This window comes from Amphibalanus amphitrite, unplaced genomic scaffold, assembly GCF_019059575.1.
Source record: "Amphibalanus amphitrite isolate SeventyFive unplaced genomic scaffold, NRLGWU_Aamphi_draft 000642F_arrow, whole genome shotgun sequence".
Classification (NCBI taxonomy): domain Eukaryota; kingdom Metazoa; phylum Arthropoda; class Thecostraca; order Balanomorpha; family Balanidae; genus Amphibalanus; species Amphibalanus amphitrite.
In genome coordinates, this window is record NW_024882136.1 from 63,624 (window position 1) to 86,197 (window position 22,574).

General features: G+C 47.8%; 1 protein-coding gene across 3 annotated transcripts in view; it reads right to left on the reverse strand.

Moving 5' to 3' along the window:
- Window positions 1–22,574, reverse strand: part of LOC122363844 (dimethylglycine dehydrogenase, mitochondrial-like) — a 367,327-nt gene that overhangs the window by 42,745 nt on the left and 302,008 nt on the right. For all 3 annotated transcript variants that reach the window (XM_043333585.1, XM_043333584.1, XM_043333586.1), the window contains exons 13-14: window positions 20,657–20,789; window positions 2,384–2,517 (exon numbers count right to left, since the gene is read on the reverse strand). In XM_043333585.1, the coding sequence (XP_043189520.1) occupies window positions 2,384–2,517; window positions 20,657–20,789 (267 nt within the window). The remainder of the gene's footprint in view (window positions 1–2,383; window positions 2,518–20,656; window positions 20,790–22,574) is intronic.

Consider the following 22,574-nt stretch of genomic DNA (forward strand, 5'->3'; position numbering starts at 1 on the left):
TTGTTCAAGAGGGCCTCAAGAGGCTTATTTGTACAGGGGGCCTCCTATTTGTCCAGGGGGCCTCCTATTTGTCCAAGCGGCTGTTATTTTCCTAGGGGGCCTCCTATTTGCCCAAGAGCCCTCCTATTTGTCCAGCGGGCCTCCTACTTGTTCAGGGGGCCTCCTATTTGTCCAGGGGGCCTCCTATTGGTTAAAGTAGCCTGCTATTTATCCAGAGGGCTCCTATTTTTAGGGGGCCTCCTCTTTATCCAGGGGGCCTCCTTCTTGTTCAGAGGGCCTCCTATTTATCCAGGGGCCTTCTATTCGTCCAGGGGGCCTCCTATTTGTCCAGGGGGCCTCCTAATTGTCCAGGGGGCCTCCTTTTGTGAAAGGGGCCTCCTGTTTGTCCAGGGGGCTCCTAATTGGCCAGGGGGCCTCCTTTTGTGAAAGGGGCCTCCTGTTTGTCTAGGTCTAGGGCCTCCTATTTGTACAGGCCCAGGGGGCCTCCTATTCGTACAGAGGGGGCCTCCTATGTCCAATACTTGTCCATGGGGCCTCCTACTTGTTTAGGGGGCCTCCTACTTGCTCAGGGGGCCTCCTATTTGTCCAGGGAGCCTCCCATTTGTCCAACAGGGCCTCCGAATTGTCCAAGGGCCCTCCTATTTATACAGAGAACCTTCTATATGAACATCGGACCTCCGTTTGTAAAGTAGCTGGTGCGTCTCGGGGGCCTCCACTATTGGGGTCCCAAAATGACAATTGGGGTCCCAAATGTTCGCACTGGGGTCCCACATGGGACCTCGAAAGTATACAAAGTTACACCCATGCTGAAGGCAAGGTAATAACTTAAGCACAGCATTTGTGGGATGCCTAATCAGCATAGTCCCTTCTTATCATGATCAGACGGTAGTGGCGGCGCCACGAATTTTCGCCAGTGGGGGCAAGCTTTGAGCTAAAACTTGGCATACCTGACCTTTGATTCAAGCCAGGTCTTTTGACACCAACCGCATTTTCGGGTCAGGTCAGGTCACTGACCTATGACCGATGACGTCATAAGTGAAACTCAACACGGTCTTCAGATGTCGAAACTTCGCAACGCCCTCACTGCCAGAGGGCGTTTCACAGGGAAATGAAACTTGCAGGATCTAGTATCCATTACGAGTCTCACAACTTATACCTATAGGTCTCGGATTATTCTTAATGGTCATATGAGGTCAGATCATTTTCGTGACCTCACCATTATAAGTCAATGGGGGAAAAATGAAAACTGCTATTCTGGCGCCGGGAAGGATCTCCAATCTCAAGCACACAGAATCGTGATTTAATGCACTCCTTGCAAGGTCCGATATGTCACTTTTGCAATGTTGACCTTGCGTGACGTCATTTATGACGTAATCAAGGTCATATTAGTTTTTCGTCAATAACTCCCCATCAAATCCAGCTAGCGAGTCGGGAAAGCCACCAATGGACTCAGGAAGACCTGCCGAATCGAATGATATGCGACATGGCCCCTCTTTCGACCAACATCGTGACCTGGGGGCGCTGACCTGACCGTGACCTGAGGTCAACACCCTAAGTTGACCTGACCCAAACAAAAAGTACATCTATTTTGAATTATATTCTTTTGAATTGGCTACACATGTGTTTCGACAAAATGTCTTTTTCAAGCCTTACATCCCAAATGATAACAATTCAAAAACATTGGCCTAAATACACATTACACAGGTGAATAAGGTCACAAAACAGATAGTAAATTCGTTCGCAGAAACATGTCGCATTCTATGTCGTACCCCTGTTTGCCAGATCCCTTACAAGTAGTTGAGCCGTGTATCTACTCAGTTTCACTTTACCAACATTGCCGTTCAAAGTTAGAAGGGTACAAATAAATGCCGCCTCTAACGCCTGTCTATGTTTCTTTTTTAACCCTTTACACAAAATTGAAGTTCCGTTCCAGTCTGGAAGGTGACCGGCCTCGTCGACATGCTGCACAAATGCATTAGACAATCTATGATTTCTAAAGGCCTGGCTACACTATGCGTTTTCTGCGTGCGTTTTTGCAGGTTTGCGTGTTTTGCGTAATATCGTTCTAGGAAAAAAGTTATAAACAATATAATTTTTACTTTGGTTATATACAAAAGCTAATATAACTCTTATGTAACTAAAATTTAAGGTGAAAAACATCACAAAAACGTAATATCGTTCTTTTTTCTAGAACGATAGAGCTTCTAGAACTTTTTCTAGAACTGTTTTTTCTAGAACCACCAGGGGCGAAACGGCGAGGAGGCCCCCCCCCCCCTCGGCCGGCGCGTATGTAGAAAACCAATAGGTCCGGAGGGGGTTGAGACTCGCATGCGTCTTTGGACCAGGGCTCAATGCAGTGAGTAGTGTACGTGCTGGGTCTGACCTTGTCGGAGCGTAGAAACATGTCCAGGCCGGCCTCGTGGGGGCCGACATCACAGCTCATCTCGGCGCCCCAGGCGCGGAATCCCTTCTCAATGCGAAGAACATCCAGCGCGTGAGTGCCGAAATCGCCCACACCTGAGCAGCAGTCAGCACAAGTCAGCATCCGTAATGACAGTGCAAAGTGTGAGATTATCTAGGCGTTAGATTCACTGTGATAGGTTCTTTGTTATTGTAATCCTCATTGCAGATTTAAAAAGCAAATTCTAGGGTCAAAGTCGGCCAAAACAACAATATGGCCTTTTTTCGACAAAATCTAATTTCGAGTGCAGTATCATCGATCAAGCAGGTGCAGTGCATGACGGTGATCTATGCAGCGTTAACTCCGACTACGGAGTCAGAGTCGGTATCCTAGGTCATTGGTTGACCTTCCAGGTCAGGTCAATGACCCAAAGTCGGGAAAATCGGGACCTGTTAAAAAGTCGTAAACAGTGGCTGCTAAGGGGTTTTTCGGGATGCTGTTCACGAAAATCATGTTAGTTTTGATCATAGATTATGTCTTCGTGCATTTAGACCAGGTCGGGTCAGGTCAGGTCAGGTCAACCAGTAGGGGTCGTGACGGGATTTCGTAGTACGTGTCAACCGCCTCTGACAGCTTTGTAACATGTTACGAAGACACCAAAACTACTTCGTAAATGTTCAAATGGTTGCTAACTTCGAATTCAGCTCCAAAAACTAGCCTAGAAACATGTACAGCTCGAAAAAGTGAGCCGAGGTCACCAAAGGTCAATGACCTGACCTGACCTTCAGGTGACCTTGACATCCACCCAAATGCATGGAAGCAACATTTGGGTATCATCGGCTTCCTCTCGTCACGCGCAACACGCTCGTTTTTTTCGCGAAGCTCTTGCTCGATCAGGGGCCAAACGGCAAGGGGGGTCCAACTGACCCCCCCCCACCTACACATTAGAAGCTGGCAAACGCCGCACACATGCGAGGGTTAACCCTCGCCCTGGCAGGGCATTTTTCATAACACGGCCTGGCGGGGGGGGGTCGATGCAACCCCCTCGCGATTGGCTCCTATGGCACCTAGAAACACCAAATTTGAGAGGTAGGTGGGCCCCCTAGATTTCTCACCCCTGTGCAAATTTGGTTGCTCTAGGTCAATATTTAGGGGGGTTTGGGGGTATAAATGTAAAAATTTCGATAAAAACAGGTCAAAAGTTTTTCGCTTATAACTTTTGATCTAATTAAAATAGAGTAAAAACAAAAGCACCAGTGAACTCAGCACGTCAAGGCGCATCGAATAATATACTTTTAGCCTGCTTAAGTGTACTTAAAGTTTTTCTTAATTATTTAAGTGACCATCCCACCAAAATTGCCTTTTCACAAAACCGGCCCATACCTCCCGGGTCTCCCCTAGTTAGTCACGAGAAATTGCCAAGATTCAGTTCAAGATTTTGGAAAATGCGGAACGATAATCAATAATCGAAGATAGCCAATTCATTGTTCATGGTATTGGCAGTCTAATGGCGTTTACGGCATGTCTGAATGTCTATTCTGTTATTTTATATGATTTTTGAATATATGCCGTTTTGGTCGATAACTCAGAAATCATGACATCACTAAAACCTCGGTATCTCAAAAATTTTCCGACCGATTTTTTTTTGTGAAACTGTCACAATTATCTTCAATCAATTCCCTACAGGTTGCTTAAATTTTGGCACGCCAGGCGCGCCGTTTTTATGCTATTGCCCGGCGAAAAAGGTGGGGGTGTTTAACGCCCCCCAGCAACTCGCGGGCTAAGGGGCTAATGCATTGGGATGCCCCCTTAGAATCAGTGACGTCAGCGGTGATCTAAAGATTTTAAAACCTTATGGTAACATCTTTGTGAAGCAGTGGTGGTATACGAGTATGCTATTTGCGCGCAACATCTGCCGCAAACCCCGCACTTCCAAAATGAAGTTGCTAGAAACAGCGGAGATCCCAAAAAAGTAAACAAAAGTAAAAGTCTAATATCTTGAAAACCGGTGAATATTTTTCGGTGAAATTTGGTAGATATTCGTTTTTGCTCTTTCTGAACCGAGCGACATCACTTTCATGCCAATCCACTAACTTTTTGAAGGTGGGAGCCGAGGGTCCCTTTAAGTAAACTTTAATTAATTAATTAAGTTCAAGTTAACCAAATTGTACAGTATTGCATATCATTCGATTTGGCTGATCACCAGGAACACAATGACACCATTTTTTAAGCTCTAGCGTCATTATGTGCCAAGTTATTGGCAAAACGTCATTTGACCTCAGTTGACCTCATTTGACCTGACCCATGGATAAGTACACCAAACAAAGAAGCACCAAGTGACATGCTGTTACGCACTGTGGTTTCAAAGCTTAAAAGTGAAAGAACGAAGCAGATATCTCCAGTATTTTCCGAATTTAGTATTTTCCCATAGGCTTAACATTACAACGTAATGACCTCTAACTGACCTTAGGTCAGTGAACTCAAAAAACCCGAACTATATGTTATACAACTTGGTGAAGTTAGCACATCCTGAAAGTTTGAAAGGAAATCAGTGCAAACTGTGAGTTAGACAGGTGCATGAAGAAAATTGGAATTAGACCATGACCTTGTACCGGTTTTTCTGACCTTGTGACCTGACCCAAGGTCACCCGGACCTGACATTTTCAGGTCATATGTAAAAAGGTTGCCCCATAGGCTGTGCCAAATTACGCTATCTTCGAAAAACCTTAGGGGGGTCGCATCGACCCCCCCCCCGCCAGGGCGAGGGTTAACCCGCGCGGGGCTGGTGGGTAAATTTTACCCACCCTCGCGAATTTTTGCGATATCTCAAAAACGGCGGCGCGCAGCGCCGCCAGACTTTTAGTACCTTTTCTTACATCAATTTGACACGTTCCCTGAAAATTGGAGCGAAATCCGTCGGAATTGTTTTGAGAAATTGACGTTTTAGTGACGTCATGTTCGCCATGTTCGCCTCAAAAACGGCAAAATTTCAAACGCCGCTAACATCTTCATTTTTAAAGGAATCAAGACGTAACAAAAAAGATTATACGTAATTCTACTTAGTCTATCAAGTAGCTATCTCGGTTGTTTGAAAATTTTGGATTTTGGCCCATTTTTCAAAAAACTGACTTTTTTGGGAAAATAATTATAAAATCCAAAATTTTGAGTGTATCGAAAAAAACGGAATATATGTCAGAGAAGTGGTCTATGTGCACCTATGTACATACCAATTTTTAGAAGAATCGGTTCAAAAATGTGGGAGTTATTCAAAATTTTATGACGTCACGACACACACAATTTTGAAAAATGATTTTTTTGGGAAGTTGTAGACCTCGTACGGAAACAAAAATAGCACCATTCGATTCGCCGTGAAAAACTGCATCAGATAGACACCTTTTTAGGCCTTAACCCGCGCCCGGCTGGGGGTCCTGGATTTCCACGCCCTGCTGGGGGGGGGGTGTTTGAACACCCCCCCTTGTAACTCGGCTCCTGGGCCACGTAGCGATACGCGGAAGGCGGCGTTCGAAAGAGCGTCAAAAATAATGACGAAATCACTTGGTCAATTTTTTGGTCAGGTCAAAGGTCAGGTCACCAGAGGTCATTGAAGGCAAAATGTCGCCGATTTCCAGGTCGAATGTCGAAAATTTCCAAGAAGCAAACGCATAACTCGAGAACCAATAGAGCTACAGCGCCGCGGAAAAGCGCATTCGATAGCCCTATTAAAGCCCTTTCTGAGTAATTCTCTCAGATTTGACCTAACGTCAACGGTTTTGCCTGCAGGGGGCAAAAATTGCAAAAATAGCCGATTTTTTCGGAAACAGTTTTTCTGCAATAACTTTTGACCCAAGCCTTGTACGAGCTTACTTTTACCGGCATTGTGTTCCTCTCGTCAAGACGCATCGAATGAACTATAAGTTGACCTTGAAAGGTCAACTTGAAAATTTGACCTCAGGTCAAGGTCATGACCTGACCGGAAAGGGTCATGTTGCATATCAGTCGATCCGTATCGTCGAGCTGAACACATCTAAGGTGTTTTCATCGCTCTAGCATGCCTCTATCAAAAGTTATTTGCGAAAAACTGTTAGATACCATTCGTGACCTAAGATGACCTCAGGGCATAAACAAGGGTCATGGACACCATTTTCATGTTCAGTGTGTCTAAACCACTTGTAATTCGGTGTTTGGGAGTGTTTATAATGTCTTTTGTCCAAAAGCGGCGCATTTCAATTTTCTCCCATTGACTTATAATGGGGAGGTCGCAAAATTGACCTGACCTTAGGTCATCGATATCAAAATTCTGAGATATACATTTTGTACATGCTATTGCTCTTAGCAATCGCTGAAAGTTTCAAAGCAATCGGTCACTCGGCGTAGCTATGACAGACATTGAAACTTTTTATGAGGTGAGGTCACTTCAAGTGACCTGGTGACCTGACCTTGAATGACCTTGGTCTGAAATTTTCACAACATGTGTAGAATTGATGTGTGATAAGGTGTACCAAAAACGGCGGCGCTCCGCGCCGCCGTTTTTGAGATATTCGCGAAAAACCACAAGGGGGGGTGTTCAAACACCCCCCCCCCCAGCAGGGCGCGGGTTAACAACCAACTTCAAAATTTGACCTCACTTGACCTGACCTTGACCTGACCTCGACCTGAAATTCATCCAGAGGTGGTCCATATCACTTACTGAGTATGCGTATTGAATTCTATGAGTAAAATGACCCATAAAACATGTGTCGCACATGCCCTTTTCTATATTTTGTTTTTGGTGACCTGACCTGACCTGACCTTGACCTTGACCTCTGAATGATATTGTATGCAACGAGGATTGTCTTGGTAGCCTAAAAACACGTTTTTGGCAATCAGTCTCAGTCCATGACTACATTCTTCGGCAACTACGGTGCAAGGCCGATACTGTAGGATTGGAACTTGCAATTTGTACCCTTGACCTGACCTTGGCCTTGACCTCAAACTTTAAATTAAGTACATGTTTTTAGTTTTTCGTGATAAGATCTTTCGATTGGCGTTTGAATTTTCCAAATAGGACCATTAGTTCGGGAGATAACAGGGGGTAAAATTTACCCCCCCAGCCCCGCGCGTTCGGTTGGAGACCCCAGCCCCGCGCGGTTTAAGATTGAAATACCAAATACCGTAAACCGGGGTGAGTTGATATGGGGTGGTGAGTTGATATAAATTGCTCGAAAAATGTTAAAATGTGTGCTGCTCATCCATTTGTAAACCAATTTTCAGTTTTATTTTTCTGTGAAGTGAAGCAACCAATAAGTGATGCATATAGCTGAGAAAGGCATGCATGTGGTGCAGTGCCTTCTTCACGCATTACTTTTTTCAAAGTCATTTTTTCTTCTGATTTTGAAACTAAGGAAAAGTCCCCACCCTACAGCAAAGACGGTGGATATTCATGGAACAACATGCACTGGGAAAGAAACTACCATCAATTTACTGTTGATCCCAGGTAGTTTTGGGTTTCACCTATAACAACGCTTTTTTATAATTTTGAGAAAAGTGACAGGTGGTGAGTTGATATGCCATCAAGTGGTGAGTTGATATGCATGATAAAAGCTGATACCAGGCTGGTATGCATGCAAATTAGCATGAAATATGGGCTGCAGGTAAGACAAAGTCAATTAGACCAACTCTTCTCCTTTTCTTTCCCCACATCATTCCATCAACCCCCAAAAGCTTTAGTTTTTTTTTTCTGAATGCTTGAGACGAGGCCTGTTAGTATCACTGATGTTAGTTGTCGGACTTTCGTCCCCGTCTTGAGTTGAGATGTTAGTTTCACAACGTTTCAGCCAGTAACTTCTCCAGCCATAGTCAAATCTGCCTCGATAGTGGAGTGGTTACAACCGTGGACCATCACCGGGGAAACCCGAGTTCGATTCCTGCTGACTACAGGAGCTATCGAACTGTTTGACGCGTACGGCGCAACGCCACCAACATCCAAGTCCTTCTGAGGGTCAAAGAACACCTGACGAGTGACGACGGCCGGAGAGTATAACTAGCCGAAACGTTGTGAAACTAACATCTCAACTCAAGACGGGGACGAAGGTCCGACAACTAACATCAGTAACCCCAAAGTTTTTTCTGTGGACATACCTAACATGCAAAAGGCACAGCACAACTCCCTGTCAAGTCTCAAGATGGCTCCCTACAAGCTACAAAGGAACACTATAGAACACCTATATACATACAGATAAAAAACTGTTATAATTATTCGTAGTTTCGAAAATGACAGAACTGTCGTTTCTGTAGTGGCTAACAGCGCGGGAATTCTGATCTCGTGAAACTGATTAGTTTTCCTGCTTGGCAGTTGCCAACCGAGAATGAGTGACAAAATGAAATGAAACAAACAATATAAAGAAATTGACTGGTGTTTTAGCCCTCGCCCGTATTCGTGTTTTGCCAGCGTTTAACGTATAGGGGGGGGGGGTGTCCGTTGGAATCCCATCGTCGTTTGGCCCCTGGTGGAGCTAGAGCTTCGCGGAAAAAAATAAGCGTGTTGCCCGAGACGCGAGGAAGCCGATGATTACCAACTTTAAGGTCCTAGGTCATTAGTTAACCTTCCAGGCCAGGTCAATTACCCAGAAGTCGGGAAAATAGGGGGTTATTTGAAGTTCGTAATGCGAGTTTATTATTTTTTGGCTGTTGCTGATCACGAATGTCATGTTAGTTTTGATCACAGATGTCTTCGTACATTTAGGCCAGGTCAGGTCAGGTCAGGTCAACCAGTAGGTGTCCTGCCGGCTATCCATAGGGAGTGTCAAGTGCCAACTACCACTGACGGTGTCGTAACATGTTACGAAGGCACTAAAACTACTTCATAAATGATCAAATGCATGTTAAATTCGAAATCGGCCCGAAAAAAAAACTACCCTAGAAACATGTAAAACTCCAAAAAGTGAACCGAGGTCACCAAAGGTCAATGACCTGACCTGACATTCAGGTGACCTTGACAGTTGACACCCACAATACTGCGTGGGACCAACATCATTTACATGTTTGGACGACGTGCAATCACAAAGAGACTGGAAATGCGCGGATAATGTGAGCCGACTACGCCAAATCGCGATTCCGGCCAAGCATGGTCTCGAGAATCAGGTCACAAGTCAAAAACCATTTGAGTCAGGGTCATGAAATCTTTAGAACATGTGTAAAATTGATAAACTCGAGAGGTACTGAAAGTTTCGTCGTGATCGGCCGCTTTTTGCGCGAGTTATGTACGAAAAGCCGAGGTGGTCCGTTCGCCCGCCTATAAGTGCGAGGGTTAATTTTGGCTTTTGATGCCGAATTCTGTTTTATGTCGCTTATTTCACCTAATAGAATACAGTCCGAATTAGATTTGCTTCACTTCACTTCATTAATATTTTGTTGACTACCAGTCAACAAAAGCTCAGAAGTATATGTATTCTTTCATTTCAATCCATTATCTCTGTCAGAGGCATATCAACCTTGACCCGCAACTGACAATGTGTTTTAATTACAAGAAAATACACTTGTAATTCCAAAATATATTGCCAGTTTTGATACCATTGGCTAGAGGACACGTGACTAGCCAAGTTCAGAATGTTCTAAGTAAAACTAAGTATCATAAAGCGAAAAAAATGATGCTGCTAAAATCAAGCCATTTTGATAGCGCTGTGTTGGACATGATTGCGTTTTCATGAATGTGAGGTCTGCTGCCAAACTGCTACCATTTTCTGATGGCTTCTTTTAGGATGTGTTCTCACATCCTTTTTTTAAACACTGGCATTTTATCAACTCACCTCTGAGCTTCTTTAGCCGAGAAATTTTGAAAAATCCAAAACCATATCAACTCACCACCCCCCAGGGGGTGAGTTGATATGAACTTTGGCGTTTTAAAAAAGAGGCTTAATAAATACATTTTTTAATCATTTTTGCTGATTGCCTCCCCAAGGCATGTGCCATGAAACTGGCACAAAAAGAATTCCGTAAATGAATGGGGCTTTTAAAGAAATCTAGAAAAACCTCAAAATCCATATCAACTCACCCCGGTTTACGGTACCAGGTTGGTACCTGTTCGGTATCAGTATGACACAAAAATTGAGTGTTCAATTTTCATTTGCCTAGTACCGACACTTGCCTACCACATGTACGCCCTAGTTGGCTAATTGCGAGCTTTTCGGTGATTAATCCGCGTACCGACGGGGGTCCGCGCCAACTTAGAACCAACAGGGTGGGTGGGGGGGGGCGGTTGACCGCCCCTCCCCTAATATGTCGAGAACGAATCAAGATAGCAACAAGCGGTAAACAGCATGGGATACGCACGGACAAGGTCTACAATTTTCACTGAGGTCATTTTCAAGTCAGATCAAAGATGACGTCACAGGTGTCAAACAAGTCAAAATGGTGGCGCTGGAAATGAAGTTTTTTTTCGAGTAGGGTAAGGGCGGGTAAGAGGACGCAGGCGACAAGAGTACGCAGCAGCTGTTTCGGTTGCTTAGCAACGCCTCATCAGCGTCATCTCGAGTCCTAACTAGTGACGTACCCAGGGGGGGGCCACGGGGGCCATGCCCCCCTGAGCGCCGGGGGCCCCTCAGGCCCCAGGATATTTTTTTTAAGCACTGAATAAAACGTCTTTTACTCGGAAGAAAAATTGATATTAAAGTTTCATTTATGCAGCCCTGGTTACCCGAGGGGCCCATGCAGTCATCCAAGGGCCCCCAGTTTCCTGGGCCCCTGGTCGCCTAGGGGGCCTCTGGTAGCCGGGGGCCTGGTCTCATGGGGGCCCCTGATAGCCTGTGGCCCCTAGTCGCCTAGGGGGCCCTGGTCGCCTGGGGGCCTCTGGTCGCATGAGGCCCCTGATCGACTGGGGGCGCCTAGGGGGCCCTGGTCGCATGGGGGCCTCTGGTCGCATGAGGCCCCTGATCGACTGGGGGTCCCCAGTCGCCTAGGCGGCCCTGGTCGTATGGGCCCCTGATAGTATGTGGCCTCTAGTCGCCTAGGGGGCCCTAGTCGCATGGGGGGCCTCTGGTCGCATGAGGCCCCTGATCGCCTGGGGGTCCCTAGTCGCCCAGGGGCCCCTGGTAGCCGGGGGCCTGGTCGCATGGCCCCTGGTTGCATGGGGCCCCCGGTCACCCCTAGTCGCCTGGGGGACCCTGGTCGCCTTGGGCCCCTGGTCGCCTGGGATCCCCTGGTCGCCTGGGGGCCCCTGATCGCCTGAGGGCCCGCTGGTCACTTAGAGGGCCCCTGGTCGCCTGGGGGCCCCTGGTAGCCGGGGGCCTGGCCGCATGGGGGCCCCCTGGTCGCCTGGGAGCCCCTGATCGCTTTTGGGGCCTGATCGCATTGGACCTTGGTCGCCTGGGCCCCTAGTCATCTGGGGACCTGGTCGCCTGGGAACCCCTGGTCGACTGGGGGGCCCCTGGTCTCCCGGGCCGCCTGGTCGCCTAGGGGGCTTGGTTGTCCAGGCTCCCCTGGTCGTCTGAAAGAACGCTTATCACCTGATTGATCCGAAATCATCTGAGTGGCTACTGGCTACTGGATATAAGTAGAGACTGGAGTAGGCAGTCATTACGGAGCGAGCGAAGCGAGCGGAGTCTCATACTGAATTAAAGGTAGTGTGCCACCTTTGAAAGATTTCCCATTTTATTTTTCCTAGGATAAGAAGCTTCTGTTTTTACATAATATCGCAAAAAAATCAAAAATGGGCCTGGAATAGTGCCTTTTTCGCCTAAAAGTTTTTCGGTTTTTAGATATGTATAACAACTGTAGTGGGCTCACCTGCAAACAGGCGTCGGGCAACAATCGCGAATGCGGCGCACTTGTGACAATAAGCAAAGGTCATTATAGTGTTACGACCATACGACGTACGGGAATGAGTTATCAGCTGTCTAATCGTAGACAACACAATGTCGAGCCTTAAACTGTAAGCCCGTATTGGTATTGTTTCTTTTATTTGGCTGTCGAACATTATTTATGGTTTGAAATATGATTTTATGTAAAATAATTGATATGAAAAAGCCGTCTTATAAGTTATGACCCTATTTCACCACACGCAAGTGGCAGAAATGACAATGATCAGCTGACGCATTTTTCTTGGCCGAAGTCAGAGCGCGCGGCCCGACGCACCACGCGTATTTGGAAATTCCGACCTCGACGAGCATCAGAAGCCACCTAACAGGCGTGTTCGAAACCGCAGGAGATGATGATGAACGGGTTTATCGAAACTTGATTGGATGAGCATATCGGTAATAGCGATTTCAGTGTGTGCATTTATTGTTCATAGTGGTGTGAAATGTGGTTGGGGTACGACCGACAACCCGTCGGGGCGAATTTCGCACTGGGGTACTCAAAATTTGAAGAATTTAAGACGTTTCCATGAGTTTTGAAGGTATGGATAAGTTCTAAAAATCCGGTTCTCCTTATCTGGGCCATTAACTCCATACGGTCCAAGAAAGCTGGCACACTACCTTTAAGGGAAAATCCTGAGTATGAGCGGCCGGCCGGCCGGCCGGCCGGCCGTGGGGACGCTCTTCAAAAGCTAATATCTTAGGAACGGGACATCCGATTGACAAGCGGTCTTCTTTACTGAATGTCACTTGGACGTAAAAGTTCTGTGGTGTGATGGCCACCATGCGTTCTTGCCAACCACCGCACGTGGCGCGTGGTAAAGTTGGACATTTTTTAAGAACCCCCAAAATTGCAACCTCAATAACGGCACAACGGTTGGGCCGATTGAATTGAAACTCGGTAAACAGTTAGGTCTCCATCAGATAATTCATCTGCATGCGTTAAGGTTAGGGTGCTACAGCACGTGCGCACGTGCAGGGGGCGCTCCCAGATCTCGAGAACGGCTGGGCCGATTGCGCTCAAATTTGGTACACGGTTGGGGACCAGTTAGTAGGGTGCCGTGCAAAAGTCAGTTTGGACCCCGCTTGCACGTGCGCACGTGCAGTGTGCCGCTTCCAGATCTCGAGAACGGCTAGGCCGATTGCGCTGAAATTTGGCACATCGCTAAAGACCGGTTAGTAGGGTGCAGTGCACAAGTTAGTTGGAGGTACCCCCTCGCAATTTCGCACGTGCAAGGCCCATCCTCTCGCTCGCTCCGTTGGTCGCCCAAAAGGCGTTTTACTGGTTTGAAGGAGCCAATATCATTCACGGTGCTGGAGATATCACAGAAAAACAAAAAGGCTAAACTGAATATCCCCCAACCTTGGCCCCAAAGGTGTCATTGGCTAACACAGGGATGTGGGTCGATTTGCAATCGCATTTCCTCCTTAGTCCTATTCCTCCAATTAATACAGGGTGTCCCAGAATTACCCAAGCATTTATTTTCTGGCTAAAAGTACAATTGCGCTCGATTCCTAGTGAAACATATAATAGCCGCGTTTACAAAGGGCTAGTTGCCAGATAGTGGAATTCCGATAACGAGACATTTATTCCACACTATTTATATACCCATTATCCGGAATTGGAGGATGTTCGGTAACTGAGGCGCTCACTGATAAAATGCCGTGCGCTTCATGCTCACTCCTCAAGCAAAAATATTTTTACTTTCCAATTTTCCACATTTTCTCAAGGCTTAGACCGTTACAGAGACCGTTTTAACCCTCGCATGTGTGCGGCGTTTGCCAACTTCTAATGTGTAGGGGGGGGGGTCGGTTGGACCCCCCTTGCCGTTTGGCCCCTGATCGAGCTAGAGCTTCACGGAAAAAAATGAGCGTGTTGCCCGTAACGAGAGGAAGCCGATGATACCCAATTTTAAGGTCCTAGGTCATTGGTTGACCTTCCAGGTCAGGTCAATGACCCAAAGTCGGGAAAATCGGGACCTGTTAGAAAGTCGTAAAGTGTGGCTGCTAAGGGTTTTTTCGGGGTGCTGATCACGAATATCGTGTTAGTGTTGATCACAGATGATGTCTTTAAGCATTTAGACCAGGTCGGGTCAGGTCAGGTCAGGTCAACCAGTAGGCGTCGTGACGGGTATTCGTAGTACGTGTCAACCGCCTCTGACAGCTTCGTAACATGTTACGAAGTCACCAAAACTACTTCGTAAATGTTCAAATTGTTGCTAAATTCGAATTCAGCTCCAAAAACTAGCCTAGAAATATGTAAAACTCGAAAAAGTGAACCGAGGTCACCCGAGGTCGCCAAAGGTCAATGACCTGACCTGACCTTCAGGTGACCTTGACACCCACCCTTATGTATGGGAGCAACATCAAATCACATGTTTGAACGTTTGAAACCACGACAAGCTTGCAAACGCGCGGCTAATGCGAGCCGACATACGCGAAATCGCGATTCCGGCCAAACATGGTCTCGGAAAAGAGGTCACAGGTCAAAGGTCATTTGGGTCAGGGTCATGAAATTTTCAGGGTAGGTGTAAAATTGATCAATGCGAAGGTACTGAAAGTTTCGTCGCGATCGGCCGCTTTTTACGCGAGTTATTCGCGAAAAACCATGGGGGGTCGACCCCCCCTACACATGCGAGGGTTAATTGACTTTGATGAAGTTGAACGCGAGAAATCACAACCAAATGCTACATAATGGTTGTAAAGAACTAAATTTCGTTTTCCCACACACGTGGCGTTTTCTCACCTACGTCTGCAGGAGAGATCGGACCCACTATGCCCCCCCCCCCACCATCGAAAGGTTCTGCATGACTCCCGGGGGCCCCCGGGTGACCTGGGGGCCCCTTCGAAAGCAGGTGGCCCCCTCCTGGGCGAAATCCTGGGTACGTGCCTGGTCCTAAGGAAGCTGTCTCTCACGCGGCTTCGATGGTGGAAGGTGGGCGCGCTACGGGTTCACTTGTCTTTTTTAGAGGCTTAGACGTGTTTTTCACATCGCTTTTAGACTTTTTGGGGTGCAGGAAAGATGTGACCTTCCTCAGGGAGCGGCAATAGAATTTTCATTTTTTCCTATCAAGATACCACGGGGAATCTGGTGTGTGTGTGTGTGTCAAGTCCCAATTGTTTACGCGACGACTGTAGCGCCAGCTCTCAGCCCGCTTTGTGTCTACCGTATGTGTCGGCCATGAGTACGCATTGCCGTGGCGGACAAGAGTACGCAGTTTTCGAGTGCGTGGTTGTGTTGCATTAATCAACTTAGTGCATCAGGCGCGCAACCCCTCAGCAGATTCACGGGATTGGCCAACAAGGTGGATGACACTCGGGGGGACGTCAAGCAGTTGGGGAAACCACGAAGAGCATCACGGTTTCTGGTAGACCAGGGGGCATTTGCACGACCACAGCGGGGCGCCTCGACTCTGTTAAGAGTGACCGTTTTAGTGGCTGCGGCAATAAAGATAACAATAGTTTAATTACTTGCATGAATGCATTGATTCCAGCGAGTAGGAATGCATACACGTAGTGCGTACTCCGCCCGCACGAAGTGCGTACTCTTGTACTGCCTATCGGGCAAGAGTACGCAAATGCAGGGTGTTAGAAAATTGCTTACGGTCACGCTTTAAATTGGACGTAGGCCGCTGTAGTCATGACAGTTTGTGGACAAATGATCAGGCTTTATCGATTCGGAATATACTGATCGTAGCCGTAAACCAAAACCGAACGGCGTGAGACGACAAAATGCATTAGGTGCGTACTCTTGTACGGTCCTCCCCTAACTTTCGAAGAAGCCAAGCTATGAACTAACTAATGGCACCATCGTGATCCTCTCGTCAGTCCGCATCGAATCATATATGTGCTGACCTCCAAACGTCAAGGTCAAAAGTTGACCTCAGGTCACGTGACCCCAAGGTCAACATTTATATCAGTCGATGCTCCTTGACGAGCTGAAAATAATGAGACCAACCGCGCGGCTGCATTTCGTTCCTGTAAGGAGCTATTAGCAAAAAACCTTTGGTGACCCTTGATGACGTCACATGACCTTACAGCTGCCCAAGAGCAAAAAAGCCTCAAGGTAGTCAAGGTTAATAGTATATGAACTATGAAGTCATTCATGGTATATTTGGCCATTCCGACGTGTTTTAGTGGAAAAACAGGGAGTTGATTTTTCCTCCATTGACTCATAATGGGGAGGTCAAGAAATTCACCCGACCTTAGGTTATCGATACAAAAATTCTGAGATTAACATATTGTAGCTATCAATGACTTTATTACATCCTACGACTTTCAAAGGCCTCCGTCATCTATGTACTGTAGCTCTGACACAGTGACAAAGTTGCAAAAAAGTGATTTGAGGTTGGGCCATTCGAAGCACGGGCGTAGGAACGTCATGAAAAGTGGGTGGGCCACCCTGTCAAGGGGCCTCCTTTTCCAGGGGGCCCCCTATTTTCAGGGGCCTCCAACTTTTGCCTCATCCTGCTGGCTGCTTTCAAGTATGACCTCCAAATCTAGCTTCTGAGATCGGGCAGATGTACCCAGGGGCGTAACCGCTAAAACGAACAGTGCGGAAAGTCCGCACCATTTTTAAAACTTCTTCCCCCTCCGATTTTTTTAGAATCTATTTGCCGCAAACGGCGCATGACCCCTGAAAACCCTTACACAAATGTCTTCCTCGTTTCCCAGGTGCCCCATTAGCTTCATAGGCGCCCTCTTTGGCATATAAGCGCCCTATGTGCCTAATATAGTCATCAGAGACATCCCTATATGTCCCACAGTCGCCCCGTTGTCGCATACAATGTGCGCTTATCATAGGCGTCTCTCTTTTATGGACACTTGAAGGCGCCTCTCTTTGCCATGCCGGCGCCCCTGTTTCTTATGAATGCACCCCCATGGCATTGATCAATTGCAATTTGCAGACCTCTATTGCATGTGGACGCCCATATATGTAGGCCTCAGAGGCGCCCCTCTTTCGCATTGAGGCGCCCCTATGGGCTTCATAGGCGCCCCTCTATTGCACGTAGGTGCCCTACTGTCTCAGAACCGCTCCCCTTTGGCATGCAGACGCCCATCTTTCGAACGGAGGAGCCGCTGTGGTTCTTAGAGACGGCATGGTGCTCCCAGACGCAGATGAGGCTCTCGGAGTCGACAGTGTGGGACCTTCAGTCGCTGATGGGTGCCCGCCAGATGTGGACCCTCGGAGACGCCGGTATGGGGCCCTCAGAGATGCCGGTATGTGGCCCTTAGAGACACCGGTGTGGAACCCTCAGATACTTCAGTGTGAAGCCCTTACAATTGCTAGTGTGGAGCTATGAATGCGCTGGCTTAAATCCCTCAGAGGCCGGTACATGGACATTAGAGCTCAGTGAGAGTTTGTGTGGTGCCTTCAGTGGCCTTGTGGAGCCGTTAGACATGCAACATGGTGCTCTCAGGAACCGGTGAGTCCTCAGAGTCACCGGTGTGGGGCCTTCAGAGCTCCGAGATACTGGTGTGGGGCCCTCAGAGGTGTCGGTGTGGGTCCTTCAGATGTACATATAGAGCCTTGAGATGCACAGGTGTGGTGGCCCACAGAGGCGCCGGTGTGGGGCCCCCAGAGCCACCGATATAGGGCCCTAAGAGACACTAGTATGACCCTCAAAGGCGCCGCTGTGTGGCGCTCATAAACACTGGTGTGGAGCCATCACAGGCGGGTGGAGCCGTTAGAGGCCGGAAAGGGCCCTTAGATGCCTACAAGGAGCCTTCAGAAGCCGGCGTGGCACCCTTATGGGGATAAGCGTGTCTACTTAGGAGCCCTTGAGGTGCTCTCATGAGCTCTGTGGGGCCCTACCGAGCCGAAATATGGCCACGGCCAGTTGCCGCCGCATGGCTCTTCGGACTATCATTCTCAGGGGCCTCATCTGCCTAGTTTGAATAGAAGGGCCTCTCAGACCATCAGTCTCATGGGCCTCCTCTGGCTAGTATAAATAGAAGGGCCTGTTAGACCATCAATCCTAGGGGCCTCTTCTGGTTAGTATAAATAGAAGAGCCTCTCAGACCATTAATCTCAAGGGGCCCATGTGGACAGTATAAATAAAAGGGCCTCTCAGACCATTAGTCCCGGGGGCCTCCCTAGAAAAGTGTAAATGTGGATAGAGGGCCCCCTCAGATTCATTACGAGTGGACCTCTCTGACTATCAGTCTCAGGGGCCTCTTGTGGCCAGTATGCATATAAGAGCCTCTCAGACCATCGGTCTCAGGGGCCTCTTCTGACTAGTGTGGATAGAGGGCCCTCCCAGACCACCGGTTTCAGGGGCCTCCAGTGGCCAGTTATATGAACAGAAGGGCCTCACAGCCATCAGCCTCGGGGGCCTCTTCTGACTGGTGTGAATATGAGGGCCTCTCATACCATCAGTCTCAGGGGCCTCCTCTGCCTAGTGTGAACATAAGGGCTTCCCAGACCATCAGTCTCAGTGGACTCTTCTGACTGGTGCCGGATTGAGGGACCTCCCAGACCGAACGTTTTGGGGGTCTCCTGTGGCCAGTATGAATAGAAGGGCCTCTCAGTCCATCAGTATCATGGGCCTCTTCTGCCTGGTGTGATTTTAAGGGCCTCTCAGGTCATCAGTCTCAGGGGCCTCCTCTGACTACAGTGTAGATGGATAGGCCTCCCAGACCATCAGTCTCAGGGGCCTCTTCTGACTATTGAGGATAGAGTGGCCTCCTCTGACTAGTGAGGGTAGGGGGCCTCGGCTAGACCGCCAGTGTCAGGGGCTTATTCTAACTAGTGTGGATGGAGGGGCCTCCCAGACCAGTGTGGATATTGGGGCCCCCTCAGATCCACTAGGGCCTCTCAGGCCATCAGTCTCAGGGGCTTCGACTGATAAGTATGAACAGAGGGCCTCCTTGGATCCATCGCGGCCCCTTGGAGTCCGTGCGTGGGGATTCGTGGAACTTATTTTTACCGAGTTTGTTTATTCTGGAAAGTGACGAGTCGACGTCCTCTCAAATCGAGACGAGGGACCTCGAGTAAAAAGTGGGTGGGCCAAAACACATGGTTGGCCCCCCCACCTCGAAAAGTGGGTGGGCACTTGCCCACCTGGCCCCCCCTGTTCCTACGCCTATGATTCGAAGTGCCCTGGTGACCTGGCCTTGAAAGGTAGGAAGGTTCAATCTTGCACACAATGTGTAAAGTTGATAGTGAAAAGTCATGCCAAATTTCGCGGCGCTATGCACGGCACTTTTTCCGCTATTAACGAAAAACCTTCGGGGGGGCCGTTAACCGCCCCCCCCCCCGTCCCGCGCTGGGCCGGTGCTTCACGACTTCCGCGCCGGGCCGGGGTGTGTGTGTGTGTCTGAACACCCCCCCCCCCCCCCGTTTAACTCGGCTCCTGGGCTACGTAGCGACACGTGGTAAGCAGCATTCGAAAGACCGTAAAAAATAATGACGGAAACACTCGATCATTTTTTGGTTCAGGTCAAAGGTCAGGTCGCCAGAGGTCATTAAAGGTCAAATGTAGGCCATTTCAACAGTTTTGGAAACTGCCAACGGCTAACTCGGGAACTAATAGAGCTACAGCGCCGCGAAAAAGCGCATTCGATAGCCCTTTTACAGACCTTTCTGAGTGCTGTTGTCAGATTTGACCTAAGGTCAATGGTTTAACCTCCAGAGAGCAAAAAACGGTAAAAATAGCCGCGTTTTCATAAAAACAGCTTTTCAGTCATAACAATTTTGATTCAAGCAAGCCATGGCATTACTTTTGCCAGCATCGTGTTCCTCTCGTCGAGACGCGTCGAATGAACTATTCGCTGACCTTGAAAGGTTATTTTGAAAATTTGACCATAGGTTAAGGTCATGCCCTGACCGGAAAGGGTCATGTTGCATATCGGTCGATCCGTATCGTCAAGCTGAATACATCTGACGTGTTTTCATCGCTCTAGCACGTCTCTATCAAAAGTTATAGCCAAAAAAACTGCTGGTGACCGTTCTTGACCTGAGATGACCTCAGGGGCACACAGAGGGGTCACAGGTGCATTTTTGCGATTCAGTGTGTCATGTTTACCCATAAACCGATGCAAGAGAGGGTTTTGAACACCATTCGTCCACAAGAGGCGCATTTCAATCTTCTCCCAATTGACTTATAATTTGTAGAGGTCGCAAAATTGACCTGACCTTAGGTCATCTATATTAAAATTCCGAGATAACCATTTTGTACATAATGTTACTCTCATCAATCGCTGAAAGTTTCAAGGCGACCGTTCAGCCGCTGTAGCTCTGATGAGGATTGAAACTTATTTTCTGAGGTGAGGTCACTTCACGTGACCTGGTGATCTGACCTTGAAAGCCCTGGGTCTGATATTTTCACAACATGTGCGAAAACGATGCATGAACAGGTGTGTCAAAAACGGCGGCGCAACACCCTCCCCCCCCCCCCCCGGCGCGGACCGAGCTGCGGTGACCTACCGAGGTGCTGGCCGGCCTGCAGGATGGCCTCGTACATGTGGGCCGTCTTCTGCCGGTCGTGGTACAGCTCCCAGCCCAGCTCTCCGGTGTAGGAGATCCTCAGAGCCAGTGTGTCCACTCCGGCGATATCCAGCTGCTCGACACAAACGCCATAGAAATAAACACTAGAACAGACGTCTGCCTGCATGTAAAAAAAAACATTGGCTGGATCACACAGGTAGTAAAAAACAGTGGCTGGATCTACACAGGTAGTATCAATATCGTTCTAATATAAGTTGATATTATAAATAGATGGATACCGTACACTTTGGGTAGACCAAGACTACACCTTTTTGCGTTGTTCGATGGCCAATCGTCATAACCATTTCGGCATCAGTTTGGACAAGCATCATTCAGAATAACCCATCGGCGATGTGCATCACTGTTTGACGGTCGGCAAAACAGGCTGGACTCCATTTAACCATTCTGCATAACTCTTTGTCATTGAGCACAATGTTCGTCATAGGCAAAACACTTTGTCAGATTGTCATAATGCTTCGACATTTCACAAAATGTTTTAGTGATGATGAAATAGCCTTTGCTCATACTTAATCGAAAAATGACGAAAAAAACAAAATATATATAAAGACACTGATATTTCGCCCTTGTGGCTTCTTCAGAGTGAACATTTAAAACATTCATATTTGAAGCAGAGATGGCGAACGTGCGGATAACATTCTTTGCACCACCGATCACAAGTTGTTGCTACCATAAATAACAATAATCCAATTTTAACACTTTACCCTAAGTACTGATCCTAAATACATATAAGTCAATGATACCTAAAATAAAAAAAAAAAAAAAAAGGCATAATTTACGATCACGATCTTCTCCCCAGACTGGCAGCATAGGTATACAGAAATAAAATGACGCATGTTGGCCTAAATAAGAACACACACGATCCCTACACAATTACACATTTGACACCGGTACCGAAATTTAGTAATTACAAGTAATTGGGTCCTACCCTCGTACTCAAATGTATCAACACATCACACCGAATACATTACATGCGTGTAACATGTACATACATAATACACATCGATCGATGGCTGACAAAACGTAATCGTTTAGTGGAGCAGTGGCCACGTGTCGATCTGACCGTTCAGAGAGGGCTGCCTATCCCGGATAGCCTGAGCCTCGGCTATCTTCCGGTCAGCTGCGTCTTTGCATCTGCGAAGAATGGTGACAGATAGCCGAGGCTCTGACTCATTCGGATGGCTCTCCCTCATATGTTCTCCAAAGGGAGTCTGCCTCGTACGATTGGTGCCGTCTCTAAAATGTTCATCGAACCTGTATCTGACACAGCGCTTTGTTTCTCCAATGTATGTCTGAGGAGGCCCGTCGGCAGCTGCGCACATCATACATGTGATCTGATAGACGACATTTTTCGTTGTGCATCGCCCATGTAGTCCATTGTTACCCGTACGGCAGAACTGCTTCCCTGCGCGACAGGGTGGGGGCTCTAAAGCCGAATGTACCAGGCGTTTGGCGAGGGTGTTGCCATTTTTCCACGATGCTGTTAAGCTGGGATTAACAGATTTCAGGGCCGCATCTACTTTCCGGGTCAGGCTGTCACTGATGAAAGGCAGTGACACATATATCCTATCCCTACGTTTGGGATGGGCTCCTGTGTGACTACGGTCACTTGTGCGGTTAGCTGTCGGATACTTTTGTCTGTTGTATTGTTTCAGAGCCTGACGCGCTATCCCGTGCAGCCAGCGTGGAGGGTAGCCGTTGGACACGAACAAGTCAAATATCATGTCAGTGCTGCGCTTGGCGCTCTGTGGGTCTGACGAAACCTTCAGGGCTCGTAGAAATTGGGACTTAGCGACCGACTTTTTAGTTTTGAACGGCTGGGCCGAGTCAAAAGGAAGGA